Source organism: Bubalus kerabau, chromosome 16 (assembly GCF_029407905.1).
Source record: "Bubalus kerabau isolate K-KA32 ecotype Philippines breed swamp buffalo chromosome 16, PCC_UOA_SB_1v2, whole genome shotgun sequence".
In the NCBI taxonomy this organism is placed as follows: Eukaryota; Metazoa; Chordata; class Mammalia; order Artiodactyla; family Bovidae; genus Bubalus; species Bubalus kerabau.
Genome location: NC_073639.1, coordinates 73,061,733 through 73,087,628, shown reverse-complemented (window position 1 = coordinate 73,087,628; position 25,896 = coordinate 73,061,733). Strand labels below are relative to the sequence as shown.

Genomic DNA, 25,896 nt, shown 5'->3' with positions numbered 1-25,896 from the left:
TAAATTATGAAACAGAAGAACTGATCTTCAAGTTGCAGGTGTTCAATACAAGCTTTTTATTTCCCTAACACTAAACTGCATGGATCTAAGGAAACTGTATTTAATGAGCAAAACTTTCAAAGCAAAGAAAAAGCAGGTCACTCATTCCTATACAGCAATAGTCCAGTGAAGGCAAAGCTCTCAGTGTATTGTGCAAGGTGAAAAGGAAGCTCTCAGGCTTCCGAATTGCAGGATCTTCTTAAAGCTCAGGGACAATACACCTGGCTGGCTTTTAGGGCATCTTTCCAGACAGTCTCATTCAACATCAGCACTCCAGGCAGGGCAGGTCAAAGCCTTTCAGAGCCAGGAAAATACCTCCTGCAGTGCTTAATCATACGCATCTCAAGGCCTGTGGATAAAACTCCATATCAAAAGGAGGCTTGGGTCCCAAACAAGTATTGAGTGGCTCACTTATTTGTCAACCAAAATGATTTCTTTAGTGCATGGACAACTCCGCTGAGATTTATTAAGTCCTTGTATAGACTTACTCTTATGGAGGATGCAAAGATGAAAAACACGATTCTCAACTTCCAGGGGTTTTATGTTCCAGGGGAGAACCGGTAGAGGAGAATTCCAGTTAAGAGGTTGTGTGTGCTCGAGAGAGCACCTTTGGAAGAGGAAACTGAACTAGGCCTTGACAGACTAAGACTCCTTTTTTACAAATGTGGATGAGAAGAGCGAGCAGTTCTTCATACTGCAACCCGAATGATCTCTCTGAAGCACAAATCTAATCATGACAGTCCTCTAGTCCTCTTCAACCGATGAGAAATATTAACACCCACTTTGTTTTATGAGATGATAGTGCCCAGCACACAGTGAACCGGGAAACTGAGGCCCAGGAGGGGCCACGTCACCCCCAAAGCCAGGTACTTAATGCGGAACCAACCCGGGACGCAGGGCCCTGGGGAACACTCCTCTCCTTAGGCGCCTCCACGGCCAGCTTAGGCTAAAGAAAATGAGCACCCAGAACAGAAGCACATCCATCCACAGGCCGTGGCGGATGGTCCAGCCGTTCAGACCCACGGGCGTGTCTGCGTGGATCCGCCCAGACGGATGCTCAAGACGGCTGCTGACCGAATGAGGAAAGGTGCAGAGATTGTATGTAGCTGAATCCTGTTCGCACATAACTAACGATGTTGGTGAGGGGCAGTAAGAGCTCTGGAATAATACCGAAGGAGGGGCATTTGGCAGAACTTTCACTTGTTAACATATACCTTTGTTGCTAGAATTTTGTGTGTTTTTTTGTGCGGGGGGTTCATCTTGTTTTATTTACAAGGAGCATAAATCTTGATTCTAATTAAAAAGAAACTTCTAACAGCCCTCCACTGGCCCTCAGGATCGTGTCCAAACTCCTTACTGAGGCCCCTCTTGATCCGCCAGCCTCCAGGCTTCCTCCCTGACTCCAGCTCCCAGAGCTCCAGGCTCTCTGCCCTCTGGGCTGTGGGCTTCCTGTTCTCTTTGCCTTTCTTTTCTCTTCTCTCCATGAGGCTGGCTTCTGTTTATCCTCCAGGGTTGGTGCTTCCTGAAATACTTTCTTCACTATAGATTGGCAGCATATTGCCTTGCTTTCCTTTTTCCTGTCCTTCCTGGACTGCTTTGCCAGCTCCTTTCTTCTCCCTGGCCTTTGGCTCAGTCCTCGGCCACCTCTTCTCTTGGGGGTGAGCGAGAATGTGCCCATCCCCTGCCTGCGTTGTCGCTCTGCCTCACTCTCCCACGTCCAGCCCCAGCCCACACCTCCCTCTGAGCACGCAAACCCTCCAGCAGGTGGCATGGTCGTCCTTCCCGTGCATTTCTCCCCTCTCTGCAGGGCAAATACTTTTCTTTATGGTATGGCTGCTTCCTTCTCACCCTGAGCACGAAGGCCCTGTACCTGCTCCTGAAGGTTCTTGAAAACACAACTCTGGGGTTCTCCCCACTGAAAACCCCTCAGAGGCTTCCCATGGCTCTAGGGACATAGACCATCCTCTTCGAGCCCAGACTTGGCTTGTCTGAGCCAAGCCCACCTCCCTCTGTGCCCCCTGCTCTTCAGCCCCACCGGCCTTACAGTGCCTCCCTGCAAAGGGCCTCACTTCCGGGCCCACAGCCCTGCTGGCCTGGCCACAGCGTGCCCTCCTTGCAGCCTCTCCTGCCCCCGGTTGGTGCCTGGTTACCACCTCTTTCTATCCACAGAAGTCACACTCCTCAGGGAAACCCTTCCTGATGCCGAGACCAGAGCCTCGTCCTGATGGGGGCTCAGAGCCCCATCACAGCCCTTCTCAGGGTTTACTATGAAGGTCTGCGTAACCCATGGACTCACTAGGCAGAAAGCTCAGGCTGGGGACTGGGCTTATTTCCCTCCCTCCATGTCCCCCAGGTCTAGCAAGGACAGGCACTCAGAAATGTGGAAGTTGAGGGAGAGGAGACGGATGAGAAGAGTTAAGGGGAGAAGGTCCATGGGGTGAAGAACAGCTGAGTATGCCTGGGAGGCCAGCTGCTGTCAGAGCAAGGAATCTGGGTTGTGGTTTGTGAACTGAAGGAGGTCAGCCACGCTCCTGGGGCGGGACAGATGAATTACATGTACATGGATCAGCGCAACAGAGGGTGACGGGATGACCGAGTACATTCCAGAAGGCCTTCCGTAGCCAGTCTGGATTGATACTGGCTGTGTCTCTGAGAAAAGGAACTTGGGGCTGGATTTTCTCTTCTGTGTGCTCGTCCCGTCTCTCGTGTTACTGCTCTGGGGGAGTGACTCGGGAGGGCCTCTCTCTCAGCGGTCTGGTAGCTTCATCCGTTAGCTCATCAGGACGGGCAGGCCCATAGAGCTAGCCAGGGGAACCTTTCTGTACCTTTCTTGAGCAAAGTGTCCAACACTTTTTCAATTCATTTTTTCTTTTAAACAGGTGTTTACTAAAGTAAGCAATGACCTGCAGCTGTCTGGAGCCTGAGTGGCAGATTCATCCAGCTTATTGGGCACAAGGGTGGGTTACACCCCAAAGGCTGCTTTTGCGGGACGCCTGGACAACATGTGGACCTCCTCCACATCTGAGAGCCGAAGGGAGCTCAGGTAAGTGGTCCATGATTAGGCTTGTGAGAAACACTGTTTAACTGGAGGTGAGGCCTGCGGCAGTGTCTGCTTTGGGAGCCAGGCTGGGATCACCAGCTGCTGCTGCTGCTAAGTCACTTCAGTTGTGTCCAGCTCTGTGTGACCCCAGAGATGGCAGCCCACCAGGCTCCCCCGTCCCTGGGATTCTCCAGGCAAGAACACGGGAGTGGGTTGCCATTTCGTTCTCCAGTGCATGAAAGTGAAAAGTGAAAGTGAAGTCCCTCAGTCATGTCCGACTCCTAGTGATCCCATGGACTGCAGCCGACCAGGCTCCTCTGTCCATGGGGTTTTCCAGACAAGAGTACTGGAGTGGGGTGCCATTGCCTTCTCTGCACCAGCTGCTAGGTTATACTTAAGCAGACCTCCTTCCCTACCTGTGACTGTGAGTGCAAAGCAACCCAGATGTGCCTCCACACTAGGCTATAAAGAAACAATTAACCACGGTTAATAGCCCAGAATTTGTTATTTCTGTATTCTATTCCCAAGGTTCCCTCCTAAGTTATTACCCATGAAGAAACATAAAACTGCACATAAAACTGTGTATTTCATAGAAACAAAGAGCTCTTTTTTAATTTCCTTCTGCTTTAAAACAGTGGGCCTTCCTAGCTAGAAATGAGGTTCACTCCCAGAGCTGGGAAAGGCTGTCTGCCACTCAGGGTCTACATCATTACAATCCAGGGACAGGACAGCTAGTGTCAGAACCTAATCCAAAATGAAAACTGGGCCCCTTATTATAGACAGTAGGAATATATTTGGAACTGCAGTAGAAGCGCATTAGACCAAGACAAGGCCCTTCTGAGCCCTGTGTGACTGTGGAGGCTGTGCACACAGAATGTTCTGGGTCCTAGTGGTGGGGGGAGGGGTTGGGGGAAGACTCCACCCTGAGGAGTTCAGCACACAAGCAGCTTCTCCCCAGGCAGAGCCTCTGTAGCGGAGGGAGCCTCAGGAGAGGCCTGAACAAAGCCCGGGGGGCCAGGGCCAGCATCCTCTTGGTGGGCCTCCCAGCTCTGACCTGCCCGAGGTGAGGTAGTAGAAGGGTGGAGGCTCAGAAGAGAACTGGGGGCCTTAGGATAGCGGGAGGAGGGGTGGGAACGGGTGGAGAGAACACTGGGATTGCGGCGTGGAGAGGGAGTTTCTAGGCATGGGATTAGCCCGGTTTTATTTTATATCAAATTTAGATGATGTTTTTTTCCCCTCTAAACCTCTATCCCTCCCCTCATCCTCCGCCAAAGTAAATGATCCAGCGGGTCAAGGCGGAGCCTGCAGCACGTCCTGCCCCTCTGCCTCAGCAGTGCTCGCCGAGTCCTGTCACTTCCCCTCCAGGTCCCTGCTGGGCCTGCACGTCTGCTTCTCTCTGGATCCACTGAGGCCACCACCACTTCTGGCTTTGTCTGTGACAGCAGCCACCTCACTGCCTGGCTTTTGGATCACCAGACTGGAGTTTGAGTCTGCATCCTGCTGCAGGTTAGCTGAGCGACCTTTGATAGGGCTCTTCAGCTCGCTGAGCCTCAGCTGCCTCATCTGTAAAACGGGGATAACACCTATCTTAAACAATGGTGGTCTGGACAAAAGGGGCTTAGCACATAGTACATGCTCAGCGAATTGGCTTCTTGTCTCCCTCTTCATCCCTCAGACCCTGGTTTACACGTTGCTTCCCTAGGGACCTCTCCTGACTCGCTGCAGTTTCCCACAGACCCCTAGACTGCTCCGCAGCATTCTCTCACTTACCCGTCTTGTCAACAGTCTTCTCCGTGAATACAGGGTTCTGGCTTTCTCTGCCTCAGCTACTGAGGTGCCTGACATGAAGTAGGGGTTTGTTTTTTGCTATGTGACTGCTCTCCCTGTACATAATCAAAGGTTTCCAGGCGTGGGGAGGTCCCTGTAATGTTCTCCCACCAACTCCAGCTAAGTGGACAGATGACCACATTATATAAACAGTGGAAACCAAGAGTACCCCACCTGATTTAAGTTAGACCTAGGGTGCTGGGGCAACTCATCATAGCAGATCCTGTTCATGAGCAGCAGATTCGGGTCAGGTAAGACCCACTCAGGGCCAGGCTGCTGCAGCCAGGAAGCCAGTGCTCCAGACTGACATACACTTCCCTGGGAACGCAGTCAGGCTGGGGCAAGCCTACCCCCGGGGGGAATGACGGCGGCCCTCCGCTCATGGACCCAGGGCCACCCAAGCGGTTGAGCCAACACTGCTTCTCAGGCCTTGACAGCTCCCCACTGAGGCTGACCGATCACGGGAGAGGTGTGCACACCAAGGGGTCGATGCCCTGAGAAGCCCAAGGTATGGAGGGACTGGGTGGTGGTTTTACCTTTGTAAAATAACATGACTGACTAGAAAAGTACGTTAAAAATCTGCAGAGGATGATGAGTTATGAGATGAGCAGTCGTGAAACCCACCACTGTCCAGAAGGTCACTTATCCTCTCCAGCCTCTAGAGATGTCCAGGGCCCTGGCTTTTGTAGTTATCATGTCTTTGCACCGGAAATAACACTTTTGCCTGGTTTTGAACCTTTAAAGAATGGAATCATTCAGCAGATGATTTCCTTTTCTCCCATTTGGTGTTACATAGACTTGTGCCTGTGTTTGTGTATGTAACTAGCTCCTTCACTCTTGTTTCGTTATGCTCTGCAGGGGAGCATTTCAGCCTGTTTGTCCCTTGCCCCGCTGGCGGACACTGCGCTGTTTCCGGCTCGTGTGCTTTCACTGCCTTCGGGTGAGGCTGTCCTGGAGGACTCGCCGGGGCGGCGGGGGTTTGGAGCAGAGGCGGCGGGGGAGAAGCAGGAGCAGCCGTGGGCACAGCGGTGGGCAGGCAGGAGGGACTCCCGGCCCAGAGAGGGCTGTGGGAGTGGGGTGGGCGGTGCTGTGGAGGAAAGGGTGCCAGAGGGCCCCTCCGGAAGTTTACCCCTACTCGGACTACGGAGTGCAGCTCCCCTCTGAGGGCAGGGGTTCAACTCCCCCCACCTTCTGTACCTGCTGTCTGAGCCCACTACTCTGCTCCCTAGGGGCACCTCTGGTGGCTCTCCTTTCCAAAAATGGGCAGACATCAAGAAGTTTGTGTTTGGGAAGTTCAGGGGTCGCCACTGCCCAGAATGGAGGTGAGGCACCAGCACGGTGGCCTATGGCTTGGCTCCCGGGCAGGGCTACCCAGCCAGAGAAGCTGTCCCCGGTCACACTCCCCCCCGACAGAGGCTGGATCTTTGTTAGTTCACACTGGGGACCACCCTGGCTAGAGGTGGCCAGGAATCCTGTGAGCACTGAGAGCCCGACACGTCCCCCTTCTTCCTCCAGTTGGGCAGGTACAGGCAAGAGACGTTCCTTGCCTTGGAGCAGGCTGGCTGCCTAGCAAACAAGAAGGGTTCCTGCCCCCTCCAACTCTGGACGACATGGGAAAGCAGGTATAGGGGGGACTCCGGCAGAGCAGAAGTTCAAGTGTGCGCTTTCAGGATGCTACCCCCCCAGGCTGCATGGCAATTAACTTTGTAAAACACGACTATTTCCTCATTGGTTCCTCTACAGCTTTGTGGGTTAACCAGACAAACTTCCCCACAGAGGAGAATCAGAACAGACTGGAGTGGTCAGAGCCACAGCCTAAATCACCGAAAGAGCTAGAACACAGGTCCCACCATCTCTGGATCAGGGCAGCACAGACCTACACAGGCATGGGCCTAGGCAGACACCCAGCTCTGGCTTCTTCAGGCTACGAGTTGTCTCAAGCCCGATGGAGTCAGTGTCTGCTGCCACTTACTAACGAGTGCAGCCCCTGGCCAGTGAGGACTCAGAACAAGGTCCAGGAATAAGTGAAGAGCTGCATGGCAGGCAGTTTGACTATCAAAGGGCTGAAGAGAAGCTCTCCGGAAAACCGGAGAAGGCCTTGACTAAAAACCACCCTTGTGGCTGACTGTATTATGGAAATCAAACATGAAACCATGTCCTGTGTACAGTCACATAACTTTAGGATGGAAATATATATATATATATAAAATACTCAAGAATTAGCTCATAGTTGCAAATACACTCTACTAATAGATACTTGTTCCAGTCAAGCCTTTTTCACTATTTACCATGTGAAACTCTGGTCTCTGTCTACAGTGGGTTAACTCTAAAAGGGCTTTCCAGGTCCCAGTTCTTTCTGGATAATGAGGATCTTTTATCTGCCTAGTCTTCCCTAACAGACGGCAGTGCCAGAGACAGAAATGCCACATTATCTCCTGGGATAGGGATGCATCTAAGGCACCGAAGAAGGCTGTGCAGAACCACCGGTCTCATTAGTTGTTAAAAGAGCAAGTCAGCTGGTATATCCAGAGCTGTCAGAAGCAAAGTGTAAGCTGAGGTTTCAGTTAGGGCCGCAGAGATGAAGGGCAAACAGGTGACTTCAGACACCCAGGCTCTTGTCCTCAGCTTTTCAGGCCTTGGCAGCGATCTCCGAAAGTCTAGAGGGCTTTGGAGGGCAGAGCTACGGAGGACATGAGAGGCAAGGGTGATCCAGATGTCCAGGTAAGGAGAAGCAAAGGATTCGCCCCCTCGCCCTCCCTGCCTCAGGCAGCGCACAGGAGCTGTGGGCAGTGGCTTTAGCTGCCAAGGTTCATTCCTGCCTAGTGTGGCTCAGAACTTCCTAAGGCAGGCAAGGCTTTGGGGAGGAATTCAGCTACCATCTGGAAAGAGGAGGTTAACTTCCTACCTGGACGTGGCGGCGAGGAAGGCAGAGTGGCATCAGGTTCGCAACTGCCGCAGGCTGACTGGTAAGGAACTGCGCCATCCCCGCGCCTTAGACCCGGCACGCAGAGGACTGGCGACAGGCCCAGGCTGCAGGCCTCCTGGCTCTGCCCTCCTTCCAGCTGACAGGACTGGGTGAGCAGAGTCTTAGGCCCTGAGAACTAGTCCCTCGGGCTGCACAGGGTGTGCACGTGAGGCAGCCTCGCACGCTGGCTCGGGAACAGCTGGTGCCTTAACACCTTCTCCGAGCCCCTGGGGAAGACGGCCTTCACTGCATTTCTGGCAGAGACATGGATGGAACTGTTAATAAAGTACCTTGATTTATACAAGTCTCCAAGGAAGCATGTGTGGAAGCAGAGCCAACAACTGAACGTCAGGAACACCAGCACCACACAGGAGCAAGGACAGGACAGTCTGGCACAGCCCCAAAGGCCAGCTGCAGCAGCAGAAGAGCCAGCAGGCACGGCAGGTCCTTGGGGACCCCAGAGAACACACATGTTGGGCACAGACGTCTGAGGCAGCAGCTGGCTGGTCCATCAAGTCAAATGAAAGAACAGAAATGGCACCCAGGTCGGGTCCCCAGGGCTGGCAGGAACTTCAAAACTGGGAGCCGCCCCAGTAGTGTGTGTCAGCGGGTACCAGCATCTAAGGGGGACTTGAAAGACCTCCAGTTCTAGGGGATGACTGTCCAACAGGCAAAGTACAGTAGGGGAGCCATTTATAATTAACTCAGTCTGTTTTAATTTGGGTGATGAAGCCTTAAGTATGGGCTCCTCTGGCATTGGAGATGGCAAGGAGGGTGAGCTGAAGGTAAGGTCGTCACTCTCTTGCAACCTTAGGCTCACCTGCTAAGTAGCAGACACAGCCTGGCCCAGGCCCGTGCCTCAGACATCTGCGCTGCTTAGAGGCAAGGCCCCCTCTCCCTCCCCTGCTGCGCAGCCTGCAGAACCAGCTGCTCTGTGTAGCTCCTGGCTTGTGCAGTCTTCAGTCAGAAACCTAAACCTCGCCAGCTGTTCAGCAAACTGAGGCCACCTCAACTCCAACAAGCAGTTTTTCTCTGGCTCCTCTTTCCCATTGCTTTCATAGGATTCTAAGGCAGCAGTGCACCCCTAAGGCAGACCTGCATCCATTAAAATACATCAGTGTTTAAAGTTCATAGATGAGCTCTGACGTCTTCAAGTAGTGACAGTCACACGATACTGTAAGTGAACTTAGACCAGGATGTCACCTCTGTAAGGTGGAAGACCCAGGGCAGGGCCAGCTGTCTTCAAGTTTTAAGACCGGTGAGACAGGAGCCTGCCTGGCTCTGATCATTCCCAATGTCCTCCAGCAGTGAAAGTCACCTTGTTTCATGGACAGAGGGGCAGGGAGCACTTACTAGGTCCTCCTCATCGACCCAGCCCTGGGGCCAGTGCTCCACTCCAGCTGAGGAGGTGCTCAGCTGGCCCAGGCTTGTGGGCTCAGAAACCCCAGAGTCTTTACACCAAATAACTGGTTTTGAAACTGGCTTTTATGGCAGCACCTCAGAGGCTCCCTGCACTCCCTCACTCCAAGTGTCATATTAAATAGTGAAAATCATCCATAACAGGTACGCTCAGAGACAAAGCACGCATGGCTTAGGCTGCTGGAGCCCTCAGGTAAGGCCTCCGGTTTCGTGCTTGTGAGGGCTTCTTGGGTCGGTGCTGGGGTCACCACGCCTGGGTGTTAGTGGCTGTCACCACGTGTAATTTTAGCGATTATAACCTTTGGGTGTTTCTCACCTGATGTATGGAAGATAAGGGCTGAAAGCAGGTCCTGGATAGTCCTCTATTAATCCTTTTTTTCAAGCATCTACTTCAGTTTTGTCCATAACCAGAGACTGCAGACAAGCTGTAACTATTTCCACTTACATAGATAAAAATCAGGCTTTTTCCTCTATACCATTCCAAATAAAAACAGGTATGAATTGGACACTGAGTTCACAACTTGCATTAGTCAGAAATGCTTCCCCACCCTGACCCCTGCCACCCCACTGATTTTAAGACATTATGACTTGAATTTAGTTCATTCTATTAACATTGTTCTTAGGTACTTGAAAGGTTAAAAGAAAAAAAAAAAAAACTGGATTATATATGTCAAAACTTTTTGATTTTGGTACCAGGGATCGGAGGACTTACAGTTTAAGCCTTTGTGTAGTGACTGCTAGGCTCGTCTCCAAGATTTCTGATTTGGCTAATCCAAAGAGAACCAGGTTAGAATAACTATTTATCTAAGGCTGCTTTCTGGAAGCCCAAGAGCTCTGAGGGGAAGGCATCAGGAGAGAATGTTTTATTTACATTTTGCTTTCACTGGTAACCCTGGATGAATCTTTGCTGCTCCCTGAATCTCATTTTTCTCAACAAAGCATCACAAACTCAAAATGGATTAAAGACCTAAATGTAAGACCAGATACTATAAAACTCTTAGAGGAAAACATGGGCAGAATACTCTTTGACATAAATAGCAGCAATATGTTTTTCAGTCCATCTCCCAGAGTTATGGGAATAAAAACAAAAAGGGGACCCAATTAAACGTGAAAGCTTTTACACAACAAAGGGAATCACAAGGTGACCCACAAGGGATTAGTCTTAGTCACCCAACAGCTCATACAACTCACTAACAACAACAAAACCCAATCAAAAAATGGGCAGAAAACCTAAACAGACATTTCCCCAAAGAAGATATACGGACGGCCAAGAGCAACATAAAAAATGCGCATTAGTCATTATTAGGGAAATGCAAATCAAAACTTCACAAGAGAGAAACAGAATGAGTGGTTGGTTCCCAGAGGGGAAGGGTGGGGTGAGGTGGGAGAGGATAGTTTGGGAGTTTGGAATTCACATGGACACACTGCTGTTCTTAAAACAGATGACCAACAAGAACCACTGTAAAAAATAAAACCAGGAGGGTGGATTAAATCAGTAATTTTAATCATCCAAACCTTCCTTCAAATCAGATCTTAGGTGGAAGCCCAATACTAAAAAGGGCTGGAGGCTCGCTCCCCACAGAAGAGCACGAAAACCACAAATCTACCCACCTAAGATCCCTTACCCACCTCTAACATCAGGATTTCAAGTCCCAGGCCTCTGAGACACAAACGTGGACTCCTGCTGTCCCCTCCGTGTCTCTTGAACAGACTAGGGAAGAGTGGATTTACTCCCGGCACCTAAACACTGGCCACACGACTGACTAGCGAAGCACAGTGCAAGGGGCTGAACAACTGCGGGTGAAAATGCTACCTCCTCCGTTTACACACTCACTCAGTCTACAGCAGAGTCAAGGCTGTTGCAGTAGCAGGTGCTGCTTTCAGCAGCAACAGGGTATTTAGCCAGGATCCAAGCCTTGGGTTACGTTTTGCATTTAGAAAAAAATCTTAACACCAGTCTGGAAGCAGTTAAGTCAGTTTTGAAAGCCGATGTAAAATTTCACTGAAAATACAACTGAAATGCCAACTGCCGTGAGCAGTGTTAACAGAAGCTAAGAACATGGATATGATAGAAAAGACAGTGATAAAATACAACAGCATTTGAAACCTTTGTTAATTCCTACTTCAGAGGGTACCCTTTCCCCTCATAGCTCTGACCAACTGCCTAACCTAGAAGAGCCCCGTTTGACCAGCGAGGCAGCTGGTATCTGCACAACAGGCAGCAGACGACTCCAAACAAGGGCGAGGACGCAGGCGGCACTGCCGCGGTGTACCGGGGCCAGGGAGACCGTCTCAAGGAGTCAGAGGCTTGGGAGCGGAGCCGCTGCCTCTCACATTCTAGTCCTGCCCTCCAGATAGCTCATCAGTGAGCTCCACTTAGAACAAATGCTCTTAGATGATGAAATCAAACAGCTGGACCCCTGCCATGGTTTCCAAATTCCAAGTGGAGAGTCAGTCATTTTGCTGCACAGCCCAGGCCCGTCGTCATCTGCTGTTAGCCGCACCCTCAGCACACGTGGCATACCGCTACACAGGAGGGTTTCAGTGGCAGGGTATCACCCAGCCTTGTGGGCCAAGCCAGGTGTATCAAGCCAAGTGGCCTGAAAACTGTATTCTAGGGTTTACTCTCTACTCCCATTTTTATTTTTTTTAAATAGCTGGAAGTTTAACAAATGTTCTGGGAGCATTCTGTTCATTCCCCTTTAAATGTACCACAGTATTTCTTTAGAATATCATTTGCTAATATAGAAATAAACAATGAGCATTTTAGCAAAATCAATTTTCTGTACACCTTTACTAGGAAGTCGTAGTGGATCACTGCACACTATCATTTTTTCGACTGGGATGGAGACCAAAGTACAGAAAGAAGGGAAATACTACGAGACCCAGGAAAGGCAAATCTGGAGATGAGGACGATGACCTGGCACCTCAAGGTCACCTTCAGAGCTCCAGGGCTCAGAGATCAACTATCTCCGAGTGAGGAAGACTGGCCGTGTCCTCGGATAACCAATTCCTCCACGTACAGCCTCCCTCATGGGGCACTTCCTTGCCTTCTGCCCACACTGTGCAGGTCTTCTCCATCTTCCTAACGCCAGCAGTTCCCCATCTATGGCCCCAACAGCTTTGTTAGACTCTGCCAGTATTTCTAACTTACCAAGGGCTAAAGCATTAGCCCTCAGGAACAGGAGCTCTGTGTGGACACACACTCAGGTTTTCACAAAGTGGTCTAAGCCCAGACTCAGCTCCCTGATGGACTGAAGGCTGCTGAAGTGGCACCTTCCCCCGCACACACCTGCCACATGGCGCACACAGATCTCAGAGTGGAACCAGCTGGAGTGTTTTTAAGTGTGTGTGTACTTTAAGCAGTGAGTACATCCAGAGAGTGACCTTGGGAGGCTCTCAGGTCGCTCATCGCAGGCCACTTGTCAAGAGCACGCAACTCACCTCAGATGTAAGGCTGGTGACCCCAGAGTTGGGCACTAATCGGTACCTACCCTCCCTTGGGAAGAACTGCACCACGTTACGTCCTTCAGAGGCCCGAGGGACAGGAAGGGTGCCCAACAGTGACATGGGAAAGAAAATCCCTCTACAAAGAGTAGGAGCGAGTCAGGAAGTGACGGGAAGCTATGGCCTTCCTGACTGGTTGCAGATCTAAGAGGCGGAGCTTCCTCCCTCTTGTGGGAGGGGGCAGGAGGCCTCTAGTTACGCACAGGGTCCACTCACACCCAGTTTGGTCTCCTCTGCCCCGAGGAGTCTCTGCCAAGGTCAGGCAGAGGCGAGGTGCTTTCTGGCCGCCCTCCCGCAAACCCCCTTCAGTCTCCGCTGTATGCAGACCTCGGTGCTCACCGCTGCTGCAGGCACTGCCGATGCTCCTTGGTATGTGGGGCTGAGGGGCCGGAGCACTGGCTGACAGAGTAACAGCAAAAAAAGCCTGGAGGACAGAGGTAGTTTTAATTACTGTTGACACTCAGTTCTTCGGATAAGGAAGAATGGCCGACTGTTACAATGCTTTGCCTTTTTAACTTTGGAGACCATAGGGGGCAGAAACCATCAAGGAACTGTGCTTCAGTGTGGGTATCGTGGTGCAGGCTCCTTGCCAAGGTCTAGAGCTAAAAAGAAATCTAGTTTTCCTGTATCGAAGTTCAATTTCTCAGCAGCACCTCAAATTGCTTCGGTGTCAGAGGGAAATGGGATGAAGGGGAATAAACCACAGGGAGAAAGATCAGAACGTGCTAGCAAACGCTACCATGCGGAACACTAAACTTTATTCACTTTATTTATATATTTAACAGTTCTAAAGTATTTACTTCTTGCTTTGACAAAAAATGAAAAATATAGGAGCGCCGATCAACTCCTCTTTAGGAGAAAAAGGTTATATGTACAGCTACGGAGAGTTACGGTTCCTCCTTTACATACAAAGAAAAATATTAATAAAAAAGTGCTTCATTGATCAAAAAAGGGCTAAGAGCTGCAAGCATTTATTCACACTGTACATCAGACCCAAGAAACCCGTAATCATTACCTCTTGGCACCTGTCACTAGGAACTGCACAATCTTCAATTAGACTGATTTCTCCCAACCTGCAAGGCCTGACCACACAGAGTATGGAGGAGAACTTACACCCTGTTTCACTCAATGCAAATTCTGAGCAGCCTGCTGCCACTGGAAAGTCAGCCGTGCTCAGGTGCCCTTGGCTTTGCCTGGACTGATAGCTCCAGGGAAGGCTTCGGACCAAGTCTTAGCTACACCCAGGCACACACAGGAGCCACCTTCCTGAGACACAACTTTCCCTTAGCCAGGGAGCTGCTCCCAAAAGGTCAGGAGAGTTCCCAGGCCGCACCCCCACTGCTCACCACAATCCGCCCAGTTACCGGTTAGCAGCTTTTCACAGCGCCGAGCATGGCCCTTCCCCGGGGAGGGAGGGCAGGCACAAACACGGACACCAAGATCACAAAGCACAAACCTAAACTCTGCTCCACCCTTCTCCGTACCCACCTCCACCACAAATCCTGATTTAAGGCTCTTTGAGGGCCACATCAAAGCTTGCTGAGGAGAGGTGCCTTGCATCTCCGATGGGCTATGTCCCTTCTCTAAGGAACCCCGCAGACACGACGTTGCCCCTCGCGGCTGACAAGCAGCACAGCAGCAGGGCTGGGCTCCAAGGGGCAGTGGAGGAAGGCTGGTTCTGTGGGACACACTCCCTCTTCCAGACGCTTGCACTCCGAAAGACCGATTCTACCCCTCAAGGGGGAGGCCCAGGATTGTTTGGGAGTGGGGCAGCTCGGGAACCCCGAGTCTGGACTTCCCTGTGTTGGCCGAGGAAGCGAGTGTTTGGGGGACCAGGCCTGGGAGGGGGCTTTGAGGCACTTCCCGGGCTCAGCACGCACTCCGGCCTTGACCGCAGCAGCGGGGTGCTGTGCTTTGGCCAGTCTGACACCTGGCACCCAAGGGTGGGAAGCGCTGCTGGCCTGGCTGAGGGGGCCGACCACTGACAGTGAGGGGAGCCCAGACACCTGGGTCCCTTAACAAGATAACGAGAATCCCGTGGAGGAGGAGATGTCAACCACCCACAGCCAACCCTCTCAGGGCCTCCGGAGGGTGCCCCCTCCCAACCCCACTCCCATTCCTCTGCCTGTGGGGGGACTGGCCCAGCCCCTCTGCAGGGGAGAGGGCACGGGGGCACTGCTCTTAGGGCAGATGCTCTTGGCATCCTCAGAAGCAAAGGTTTCCCCTTAGCTCTGATGTGGTGGTAACGAGGATAGGTCACAAATGGCAGTACCGGCGTTATTCCCCGCGGTCTAGCTCAGGCCTCCACTCCTGACTCAACCAGCCTCCTACCATCCTGAAGAACAAAGCACCGCTCAGCACTGCTTGACAGCTGGCAACCTCTGCTCTTCCGTCAAAAAAAAATTTTTTTTTTTAAAGACAACCAGGGTACTTTTCTCTTTTTTGGAGGCAGGAGGAGGATAGAAAATGTAGAGAAAAAAAACGCAGGGGTGGGATGGGAAGGGAGGACTCAAAGCACAACCCAGCGGCACACCTCAAAGGGCTGCCATTCTGCACAGCTGGTTCACGCCCCCATTCCAAAGCACACGGGCCTCTAGGTCTGCCCAGGCTGCGTGGGCCTGTCAGGGGAGCAGCTCGGCCTCCGCCTGCCCCAGGTCACGGAGCTTCAGTTTGAAGTGGCAGCAATGGGCTTATCCAGTTCAAGGTCAATGCTGGAGCTTGTGGGATGCAGGCTGCTATAGCAAGACTTGCACACTCGACTAGGTTCAAAGAGCTGCTGGCTGGGAACTGGAACCTTCTGGTTACAACAACTGGAGCAGAATACATTCCCACAGTTCCTTGAGATGAGAAAAAACAAAAACAGTGTTAGTGTCAGCAGCAGAGACAGGCTGGGGAAACCAACTTCAGAAGACAGAACTTCCCTGTATGCAACTCAGATGTGCTGGAGACTGGAGACTCCTCTACACCAAACAGTCCGGTGGGTCTGACCCAGGAAGAAACCAGGCAGGGAAGGGAGCCCTCCCGAGCAGTCGCACACCACTTTCACTTTAGGGTCCAGGACACCTGGCTGCCTTACCACTATGGCTCAAGGTTACCAGGTGTCAGAAGACACTGCTCAACAGAGATCCATGAAAGCAAATGGGCCCAGGGTGGAAGGCAGCTACTAGCTTGATGGCTGAGTCTTGGTCCAGGAAAACCCTGTGGCCACACCCACCTCAGCAATGGCCTCTGTGTAGCTTGAGATCATAGAGAGGCCAGGGACCAATTCGATTGGTCTCCGAGCCGCTCAGATGAGAGAAACCTCCAGCCCACCTGGGGAGTGAGGAGCCCGTGCCCAAAGGCTCAGAGGCAGTAACACAGAACAGGCTGCTGCCATCTAGGACTGCTATGCAGCCGGCATGCGAAGCCAGGAGACGAGCAACCAGTGCCACATGCTCAGGGTGAGAGGACAATGCAGATGAACACGCGTGCACACACACCCCCGATTAGACAAGGGTCAGTCACTCCACTCGTGGGTCACTCTGCTGCCCGCATGCATCTCCAGGGAGTATCCGCTCTCTAAAGGCCTGAATGCACCCTGACCTCTTACCCTTCCTCCGTTTGAAAGCCCAGCTCTGACGCGTGTGTGCAGCATAGGTGTCTGCACACCAAAACAGATGCCCTGCATGGCCTCCAGGAAGGGGAACTGGCAGAGGCTGAGGTTATGCTCACCTTACAGCCCCACTCTGGGGAGGCCCTAAAATCAACCCCAATAAGCCCAACAGGAGACTCCAAGGAGTCTGATGCAGCCCTCCAATGACGTGGGGTCAAAAGCTAAAGGGGAGCTCCTCCTCAGCCAGCATCACTCACGACCTTCTCCTTTATGCTCCTCAGACAGGAAACCCACTGCTGGATTAAGGACCACTTAAGAACGAAAGAGAATGCTGAATACGCTTTGCGGACGAAAGAATACCACAAAAGGAAAGGGGCAATGAAAAGAAAGAAGGAAAACCAACACACAAGACTTCATCCTCTGGAATGCAGTGAGTAATTCACAACTGTTTCTGAAAAGCATGTATCAGTAAGAACCTGTGGTTACAGAGAGAAACTGCCTCAATCTATTTCTGAATGTGTACATTTATTTCACATACCTGCTGGAATTCAACTCAAAGGCCTGACATGAATTTGATGAGCTAAAGCTTGTCTATCTGACCTCTCTCAGGCAATCCTGATGGATGCCACATGGGGTCTTGCCTTGCAGTTTTCAATGCTAGCAGTTCTCTGTGAAGACCACCTCTGTTCCGTCCTGGGCTCTTTTTTTTTAAGGGGGAAAAAAAAAAGAGTAGTGATGCCAGTACTATTCTGAAATCTCAGGGAATGACTGACCCAAAACTAAGTACCCCTTCTACTGGCCACTTCACAAGACCAGCCCCTGCTGAAGCACCCCTCTTACCATCAGCCAGATGGCTTGCCTGACCTGTGCGGTCAGCAGGTGCACCCTTGGCTACAGCCTGACCAGCTCCAGTGGTCTCAGCCAGAGGCTGTGTTGCCCCCACGCCCCCAGCCCACCTGCCTGTGCTCCCGGACCCAAGCTTCACCCAGTGAGTGCAGAGAGGGGGAATGGGAGCGTTAGTGTGGAGAAGTTACTGTAGATGTGCAGACACCACAGACAAGCTGTTGCAAATGCTCACCACGTTTGATCAACACGATCAGTGTCCCTGCAAGGAGGGGAGAGAGAGCTCAGAAGAGAAGCCAACTAAAGACATCTGGGCTTGGGGTGAGGGCGGGGAGATACACAGTCCTGGAAGCATCATCATTGGACAGAGAGGTGGTTCTATTTTAAACCAGGTCCGCTCATGCGGATGAGCTCTGCCACAATTCAGATCAAATCCCTATCCCAGGAACACTGACTATTCTCCAGTCACCCCCCCAACCTGGAGCAAAGCATCTGTAGCCACTCACTCTGCAGCCCAGAAAGAAGAGCCTTGTGGACCGAAAACTGCGTTCTCAGCCAGTCCCACCAGCCCCCCACCCCCAAGGAGTATGAGGTCAGGGAGCAGGGCAAGGGGCAGGCAAATGAAGCTCCCTGCCCACAGCAGGAAAGCTCTTTTGCTTACAGCAGCCATGCTGCATGGGAAGCACTTTCACTCTAGGAATAAAAAGTGGTGGTTTGGGTGGAAATGGCTGTTGTTCACCATCAAGGAAGAAAAAACAAAAAGGGACATCGTTTGTACATTTCAAAACTTACTCACAATCACCCTAAAATGGAAGACAGACACCAAATGAAGTTCTGTAAACACCGATTTCAGAGGCACAAAAGGTGGGCCAGGGTTCTGAAGACCCCTGGGTCTGCCAGCCAGATGCCCGCATCCCCGTCCGCAGGCTCTGCCCCAGCCTCGGCCCCCACACCCCGCCCGCCCCGCCACTCCCTCCAGGGGCACCTGCAGTGGTGCTTCCGGCTGGCAAGCCAGAAGGCGCTGTCGCACGCGTAGCAGTGGGCGGCCAGGTGGTCAGGGAGCCAACGGGTCATCTGTAAAACATCGGGGCCAGGTCAGTGACAGGAGATGGGCCATCCAGCTGGAGCCAATGAAGCCATGCTGGGGCAGCAAGAGTCACAGGGACCACACTGGCTCCAGTGGCAGCAGCCAATCAGGCCTGATGTCAGCAGTACAAGAAAGGCGTCCAAATCGTTCCCCTCGAGGGGACTCCAAACTCCCCTGAGATCAAGAGGCAGCCAGAGCAGCCTGGTTGCTGTGAGAGCGGGCAAGGCTCTAGTGCAGAGGCACTGAGGAGAGAGGGCTGGCTCGAGTTTCCCTGGCTCAGAAACTCCAGATCTGACGGGAATTCATAGGTGCTGAGACTCAGAGAGGGTGAGTGTGCGGTGAGGTCTTCCCTTGGCTGGGGCAGGGGGGACAGACGATGGGGGTGGAGAAGAACCGCAAAACAGTTGCATGGGTGGCACTCAGAACAGGGGCTGAGCCTGTACCTCCGTGTCCTGTTTATCCACCTGCTCCCAGCTGGCTTCAGAGAAAATCTCTGTGCTGCAGCGAGACAAACAGTTCTGATCCAGATTGCTTTCCGAGTCGGGAATTGAAGTCTGTTGGCAAACAAACACAGCTGAACAGAATGAACCTGGTCTCCTCCCAGAAGAAGAAAGAGCTTGGCAAAGAAGGGAGCATGGGGAATGTGGGCGGGCCTGGGTGTTAGGGCTGCTGAATCTCTAGGTGCCTCAGCCATCGAGAGCTGGGTTGAGCAGGTGCAGAGACAGGGTTGAGCTCAGCTGGAAGAGAGACACACAGATCTAAGGCCGGGTGCAGTGACTCTGGAGTGGAGGGGCAGGCCTCGGGTTCCAGGGAGTGGGTAGGCCGAGGTGACCAGGGTGGAGGTGGAACTCCATGTCGGCTGCTCCAGTGGACCCGCCAATCTAACCCTGTCACTGACACCTGTGTGCTGAAACAGTGCTTTGGGCGTGTCCTCCTTTCTCTGAAGGACTCTTTGGGAAAATGAAAAAACCAAGTCAGTTCGAAGTGAAGTCATTGGATGAGCCCGCCTTTAATGTACGCTGACTGATTCAGAGCCAGACTCACACCTGTTCTTAATCACGCGGAGCCATACCCACCAGGAAGGAGAGTGTCTCCGAGACTCTCCCCTCAGGTACCTCCCCCTCCAGTCACCAGGCCCATCTGCACTAACTCCCAACTGTGCTAAAAACCAATCCTCCTTCCCATCTCTACTACCATCCATCACCTGCCACAAGATGGGTACACATATGTTTAAAAAGAACTAAACCTTCCAAGCCACAGCTCACATTACTGGGGGGTGGGGACTAACTGCTCACTAGCTACTGGGGTAGGACAGGCACTGTGACTGGACCAGAGTATCTGGTGTTGCTGGACGAATGTCATTCTGCCAGTTCACGCTCTTCACGGCCTGACCCTCTCTGCGCAGAGAACTGACTAGCCACACATTGAGTGCACACGCTCTCCTGCCTCTCCTGTGGACAGGATGCCCGTGGAGGGTGCGCAGGCGGGACAGAAAAAGCATCGCGCTGCTGGTCACCTGGCGGGCGCTCTCCAGCCTCTCACCAGGGCTACTCTAAACCCTTCCGACTGCTTCTGAAATCCGGACAGAAGGCGCTCGGCACAGCGTGCCCATCTCCTGTGCAGCTACGGAGGCACCATGGTGTACTCACCACTTCATCCCCAAAATCCCCGTTGAAGCGCAGGGAGCTAGTCAGGTACTGACTCTCCAGGCGACTCCTCAGCTCCTGGACTTGTTTCTTCAAGGTCTCCACTTCCTGCTGGTGGCCCGACTCAATCTGACGCAGGCGCTGCTGGATCGTGTCCGTGTACACGGGCATGCCGTCGTCGTCCAGGTGGCTGCGGGAAGGCTGCTCAGGGCTGCCAGCGGCCGACGGTCTCCCCGAGTGGCCGTGCAGCCACTTGGGGTGCAAGCTCCTCGTGTGTACGTGGGCAGAGCTGCAGCTTGTGGCCGACAGCTGGCGGCTCAGGGAGTCCTTGCTCCTCCCGGTCTCCCCGTTGGCACAGTGTCCATTGGGGGTGGGATACTTCTGGAGGGTACTAAGCCCTGGGGGCTGCTCCGAGGCCTTATTTTCAGTCTCTGGGGCACCATTGCACACAAGCCCCTCCTTACATTCGGCTAAAGGCAAGGCACTAGGAGAATGCGCTGGGCTCCGGGCGCCGCCAGGGTAAGTCCTGTGCACTGCAGGCCCCAGCTGGGGCCTCTCCGCCAGGCTTCTCTCTGCAGGCCTGGGCTCCACGGCTGGAGGAAGCACGTCCTTGCCACCGAGCCGGCCACTGTGGACAGGGCCAGGTCTATGATGGCCCTGGGGCCCGCTGTCTGACTTCACTTTATCTTCCATTAACATGTCCACAGACCCATCCATGTTTGGTCCTCTGGTCTCAAATGAAACTTGGGAGGGCAGAGAACTTGACTGTGAGGTACCAGAGTCAACCGCCACATCTGCTGAGACGGGAAGGACTGCCTCCTCCCTGTCCTCTGCTGTAGCTCCTATCTGAGACGGTTCCACAGGGACCTCCTGGGAACCCTCTTCCCTGGGGGGCTCCTGGAGAGAACTGGGGAGAACACTGTGCCCACCCTGCTCAGGAACACCCTGCGAGAGCCCAGAAAGGCTAGTGCCTAGATGACTCCTTAGGGAAGCCTCCCCCACCTCCGGCTGCTGATCAAATTCACGGGCTGAGCCCTCGGGGCTCTTATCCCTGCTCCCCTCTTCCAACAGAGCCTCCTCTTTGACCTCCTGCACCCCACTGTGGGCAGGCTCCTCTACCCCACTCTCCTCTTTGGTGGCCTCTTGCAAAATGTTCTCCATCTGCCCCTCAGCTACTCCAGCTGCAACAGACAGCTCGGCACCACCCAGCACTTTGGTCGGTTTCCCCAGGCTGTCAGGCTCCACAGGCTCCTCCCCAGGACCGGCCAGGGTGCTCAGTTCCAGCGAGCGACGGTGCTCCTGCCACTTCTCGTTCAGGCTTGGGTCACTGCTGCGCCGGCTGGCCAGAGGCACTGTGTTGTCGCAGGCAGTGGTCAGATTGTCAAATGATCGGGTCTTTGGTAGCCTAAAGAAAGGAGTTTGGGGGAAATGAGGATCTGAGGTTGTTCTGGGGCAAGTCAGAGCAACAGGTTTTAACGGGCAGTCATTTCCTCACTGGCTCCATCACAGCTACTCAAGGAGCCGTGGCATATCTGGAATAAGGCTCAGGCTGCAGGCAGGCAGAGCTCCAGGGTGAGACCTTCTACTCTCGGGCACCCCATGCTGAACACATACAGATAAACTAACACCAAACACAGGTTTAGAAAGACAATCTTCATGATACTTCTGCATTTCTCAATTAGTGGCAAAGGAAGGTAGCGTTGCTGATTTTCTGATAGTATAATATTTTAAATTACTCTATTATTCATCAGTCTGAATTCAATAAAGCTAATTCATAGGTTGCAAAGCAGACTATCATCTGATAAAATCTGCCTTTCAAGTGCAAGATGACAAGTCACAGCAGCGAGGCAGGAGCACAAAGCTGTGGCTGCAACTCAAGCCAGAGGGTCACAGGAACCCAGAGGATGTGCTCCATCACTGAGAAACTGCCCAAGAACAGAGTGGAAACAGTGCCCAGTACTCTTCAGGGACGAGGCTCAAGCTATCCAGAGCCTCAGAGCCCAAAACCCTTACACCTTCCCTAAGAAAAGCTCAAGAGCGCTAAGAAAGCTGTGTGAAGCCAGACAATGTCAAAATGTCCGACCATCCCCTACATACACCCCAACACAGGAATACACCCACAAAGGACCTGAGGACTCGGCATCAGCCGCAGGCTCACCGACTCAGGGGCGGATCGTCGGGGCTGGAGCCTGGGGCTGGGTATGGCGCGCAGCTGTCGTCCACGGGGGTGGACGGGGACGGGCAGGGCAGGTACACTGCACTCCACAGCATCAGGTTGCGTACGTGGCACACAGGGTACAGCACCTGAGGAGAGAGTGGGGGGCACGGGTTTAAACAAGTTCCCACAGGTCTGTCAGAAATGTCTAGAAACAAGGGGAAGAGCAAGCACCAAGCAGGAATGCCCAGCATTCCTGCAAGATCTCCAAAAGCCATTACGTGAGTGAATGCACCTCTTATCTGGGGCCAAGAGCAGGCGGTAGACATTTTTCACCCGAGAGCCTCTGCGGGCATGAAAATCTAAAAATGTTTTTCAAAAATCCATTTCTCATTAGTTATTTCTTAGGTCACCTTTACTGAATGACTGGCTTTTCTCAGCTTAATTTGTTGCTTTTACTGCACAAGAAAGTGAGTCATTCTGCTAGATGGTGATTGTCTGTTCCCTGGTACAAAGCTTGGCTTCAGAACACACTGTCAAACCTGTTTTATAGGATCATCTAAATTAATCATGTGGAAAGGAAGGAAAGAAACTTTCTTCCATACTGTTACTTGTCCAGCAGGCACAGGAGACAGAGAAGCAGCTAGCTTCAATCCTTCCTTGGACTACTTAACTGAAGTAAGAAGTTATTCATTAATAGTCCAGTAAATCAATATAACCTCAGATTGGCCTCCTTGTGACTTAGAATTTAAGATGCATTCTGACACGAGGAACAAGACCATGGACCAACGCACAGATGTACATGCTTCCTTTTCTCTGCTTAACAGAAGGTGTTCCTTTGAGGAACAAAGTCTTAAAGGAGCTGCCAGTTCTCCATGTGAGCGGAGAATCAATCAGACAGACATGCCAGTGTCACACTGAGGCAGAAGCTGCAGTGGGTATCACCGCCTGTTGACACTGGGAAGGTGTGGGGGGCCCGCAGCGCCTTCTGAGCTGTCAGGCATCCAGGGAATGACCTAAGTGCCTCTTCCACTTGTCAGGAGATGCTGGGAGTAAGTTAAACTCTGGCAGAGACGCTTAGAAAAGACTCTTATCTACAGTGGCCAAGTAGAGACACGTGTTAGGTCAAACCACCCCGAACAAAGAGGAGTTGGAAGCAGGGCAAAGCATAACCAGAAAACAGGCCTTTCTCGAGACAGAGTGGTTGGGAAAAAATGGAACCAAGCTATCCAGAGACAACCGAGAGGGCTTTGAGAAAACAGTTGCTTCTCGAAAAGGATCCCATGTGTCCCCATCCCTGAATTTACTCTGCTGCTGAGAGCAAAATAGGCTGAAGGATACATACGGCCTCTGACTGAGAGGAATACAGTAGGTTTTTGAAAGCCTTGTTGCCCGCCCGAAGCAGTGACCACACAGAACAAGTCCGCTCCTGAGTGTGCTTCTCTCCTCTCTCCTTGGCGTTGTTGCACAGGAATGTTCCAAAGAGGCAGGAATAGGTATGCTGCACCAGTTTCACCTATGAGATCCAACATGAAGCAAAACCAAGCAAGGGATACATGTTTTCTGGGGGGAAGTCAGCCCAGCAGAGCCACCTTCCCCAACACCCCTGATGTGCACTTTAGTTCACACTCGGGAAGACAGGGGAACCAAGTTGCAGCCTCCTCACAACCCCGACCACCAATCACTCCTGAGTCAAAAGGGCATTGGCACCCCCATCCTCTCAGCCTCCCTGTAAACAACTTCCGAGGTCCTAAGTTAACTGGGCACAGGAGCGGGTCAGTGCGCCACCAAGTCTGAATTGAGCGCATACTTCAGAACAGCTTCTTCAACATGCTGCTGTGGAGCAGCCCAGGCGTGTCTATGGGTGCAGAGAAGCAGCAGTGAGAAGGCCGCTCTCCTGCCCTGGGGGAGGCGTGAGCAGTGCGATGCACACTAAGGCAGGAAGGCAGGGAAGAGGGCCGGAGCACGCGCAGGGCAGTGTGAGAGGCCTCAGTGGCAGGGACCTGCTGAAAAGGGGAGAGCAGAGCACATGCGCACTGGGGGACGGGAGCTGGGAGGCCGTTCAGGCGGCGGCAACCGCTAGCACGATGATCCTGAGGGGAGCACAAGCTTGCAACTGCTGAGCAACTGAAGGAGGCCAGTGTGACGGACGGACACTGCATGAGGTGAAGGACGGGAGGAAATGAGCCTGGACGGTCACCTCTGCAAGAGCCCTGCAGGCCATTTGAGGGACTATGGCTTTTACTGTGTGGAAAAGCAGAGTCACCAGAGGTTTCCCGACAGGAAAGACACAGTCTATGCCATGTTTCAGAAGGACCTCTGAGGCTGCTGGACTCTGTCTGCAACTGGGGCAACAGCACAGGCAGCAGTAAGCTATCAGGTTTTAGATATATTTTTAAAGCAGAATGACAGAATCTGCTGATAGACTGAATGTGGAATATGAAAGGGGAGTTGAGGACAACATAAAAGCTTTGCCCTAAATGAAATGAAGGACTGAGTTGCCATTTGGTGAGAAGGAAGACTTCTGGAAGATCAGTTTTGAGGTGGGGAGATATAGATATTAAGAACTAAGTTCTGAAAATGTTAAGTTTGAAATATCATTAAGACATTCAAGTGGAGATCCTGAGCAGTCACAAGTGGGTATCAGAGCCTGGAGTTAAGTAGAGACAGAGGTCTAGGCTGAAGACTATACACGTGGGAATCACAGATAGCAATTAAAGCCAAAGGACTGGATGAATTCCTAGAGAAGGAGCCTGAACTCTGGGGCATTCCAACATTCCAAAGTGGGGGATAAGGAAGAACCAGCTAAGGAGACAGAAAGGAGCAGCTGGTGAAGCAGAGAACTAAGAGTGTGTGCTAGAAGTCAACTGAAGAAAGTGTTTCAGAAAGGGGTGACTCAAATATGCCAAATATTAATGATGAACCAAAGAAAATGAAGACAAGTCAAAAGGTACAAACTTCCTATTATAAAACAAGTCAGCGGGATGTGACGTGAGTTAGGGGGATCTAAGTCAGGGGGTTGGTCGTAAGAGAGTGAGTAGTACTGTGCTGTGTATCTAAAAGCTGCCAGGAGAGCACATCTTAAAAGCTCTCATCACAAGAAAAAACTTTATCACTATGCATGGTGACAAATGTTAATACTAGATTTTGCAGTATCTTCTAGCAGATATGAGAGTTGGACTGTAAAGAAAGCTGAGCACCGAAGAATTGATGCTTTTGAACTGTGGTGTTGGAGAAGGCTCTTGAGAGTCCCTTGGACTGCAGGGAGATCCAACCAGTCCATCCTAAAGGAGATCAGTCCTGGGTGTTCAGTGGAAGGACTGATGTTGAAGCTGAAACTCCAATACTTTGGCAACCTGATGCGAAGAGCTGACTCATTTGAAAAGACCCTGATGCTGGGAAAGACTGAGGGCAGGAGGAGAAGGGGACGACAGAGGATGAGATGGTTGGATGGCATCACCGACTCAATGCACATGTGTTTCTGCAGATCCCGGCAGTTGGTGATGGACAGGGAGGCCTGGCATGCTGCGGTTCATGGGGTCGCAAAGAGTTGGACACTACTGAGTGACTGAACTAACTAACTAGCAATATATACAAGTATCAAATCACTGCTGTATACCTGAAACTAACAAAATGTTATCTATCAATTATACTGCAAATTTTTTAAAAGGTGACTGAAAATTGATCACTGGGTTAGCGACGTGAAGATCACTGGTGACCTTAACAAGAGCAGCTCTGGTAAAATGGGGTGAACACCTGACTGAACCAGGTTTAAG

The 25,896-nt window shown here is 52.1% G+C and overlaps 2 protein-coding genes across 13 annotated transcripts in view; one reads left to right on the top strand and one right to left on the bottom strand.

Annotated features, from left to right (window-relative positions):
• Positions 1–16,804, top strand: part of LOC129629506 (uncharacterized) — a 32,337-nt gene extending 15,533 nt beyond the window's left edge. For 2 of the 7 annotated variants that reach the window (XM_055549470.1, XM_055549467.1), the window contains exons 2-6: positions 2,919–3,082; positions 4,354–4,585; positions 5,765–5,934; positions 6,422–6,528; positions 12,091–12,474. In XM_055549470.1, the coding sequence (XP_055405445.1) occupies positions 2,938–3,082; positions 4,354–4,585; positions 5,765–5,934; positions 6,422–6,528; positions 12,091–12,270 (834 nt within the window). In that variant the 5' untranslated portion in view covers positions 2,919–2,937 and the 3' untranslated portion in view covers positions 12,271–12,474. Of the gene's footprint in view, positions 1–1,029; positions 1,179–2,918; positions 3,083–4,037; positions 4,143–4,353; positions 4,586–5,764; positions 5,935–6,421; positions 8,952–12,090; positions 12,475–16,670 lie in introns of those variants that run through there. The other 5 variants (XM_055549471.1, XM_055549469.1, XM_055549472.1 and 2 more) reach the window with 5 other exon arrangements.
• MTMR3 (myotubularin related protein 3) overlaps positions 13,534–25,896 on the bottom strand; it is a 132,315-nt gene continuing 119,952 nt past the window's right edge. For 3 of the 6 annotated variants that reach the window (XM_055549460.1, XM_055549459.1, XM_055549456.1), the window contains 7 exons: positions 23,466–23,636; positions 22,124–22,269; positions 19,969–21,370; positions 18,763–18,873; positions 18,218–18,306; positions 17,468–17,494; positions 13,534–15,634 (listed from right to left, as the gene is read on the bottom strand). In XM_055549460.1, coding sequence (XP_055405435.1) covers positions 15,463–15,634; positions 17,468–17,494; positions 18,218–18,306; positions 18,763–18,873; positions 19,969–21,370; positions 22,124–22,269; positions 23,466–23,636 — 2,118 coding nt within the window. In that variant the 3' untranslated portion in view covers positions 13,534–15,462. The remainder of the gene's footprint in view (positions 15,635–17,467; positions 17,495–18,217; positions 18,307–18,762; positions 18,874–19,968; positions 21,371–22,123; positions 22,270–23,465; positions 23,637–25,896) is intronic. The other 3 variants (XM_055549461.1, XM_055549457.1, XM_055549462.1) reach the window with 3 other exon arrangements.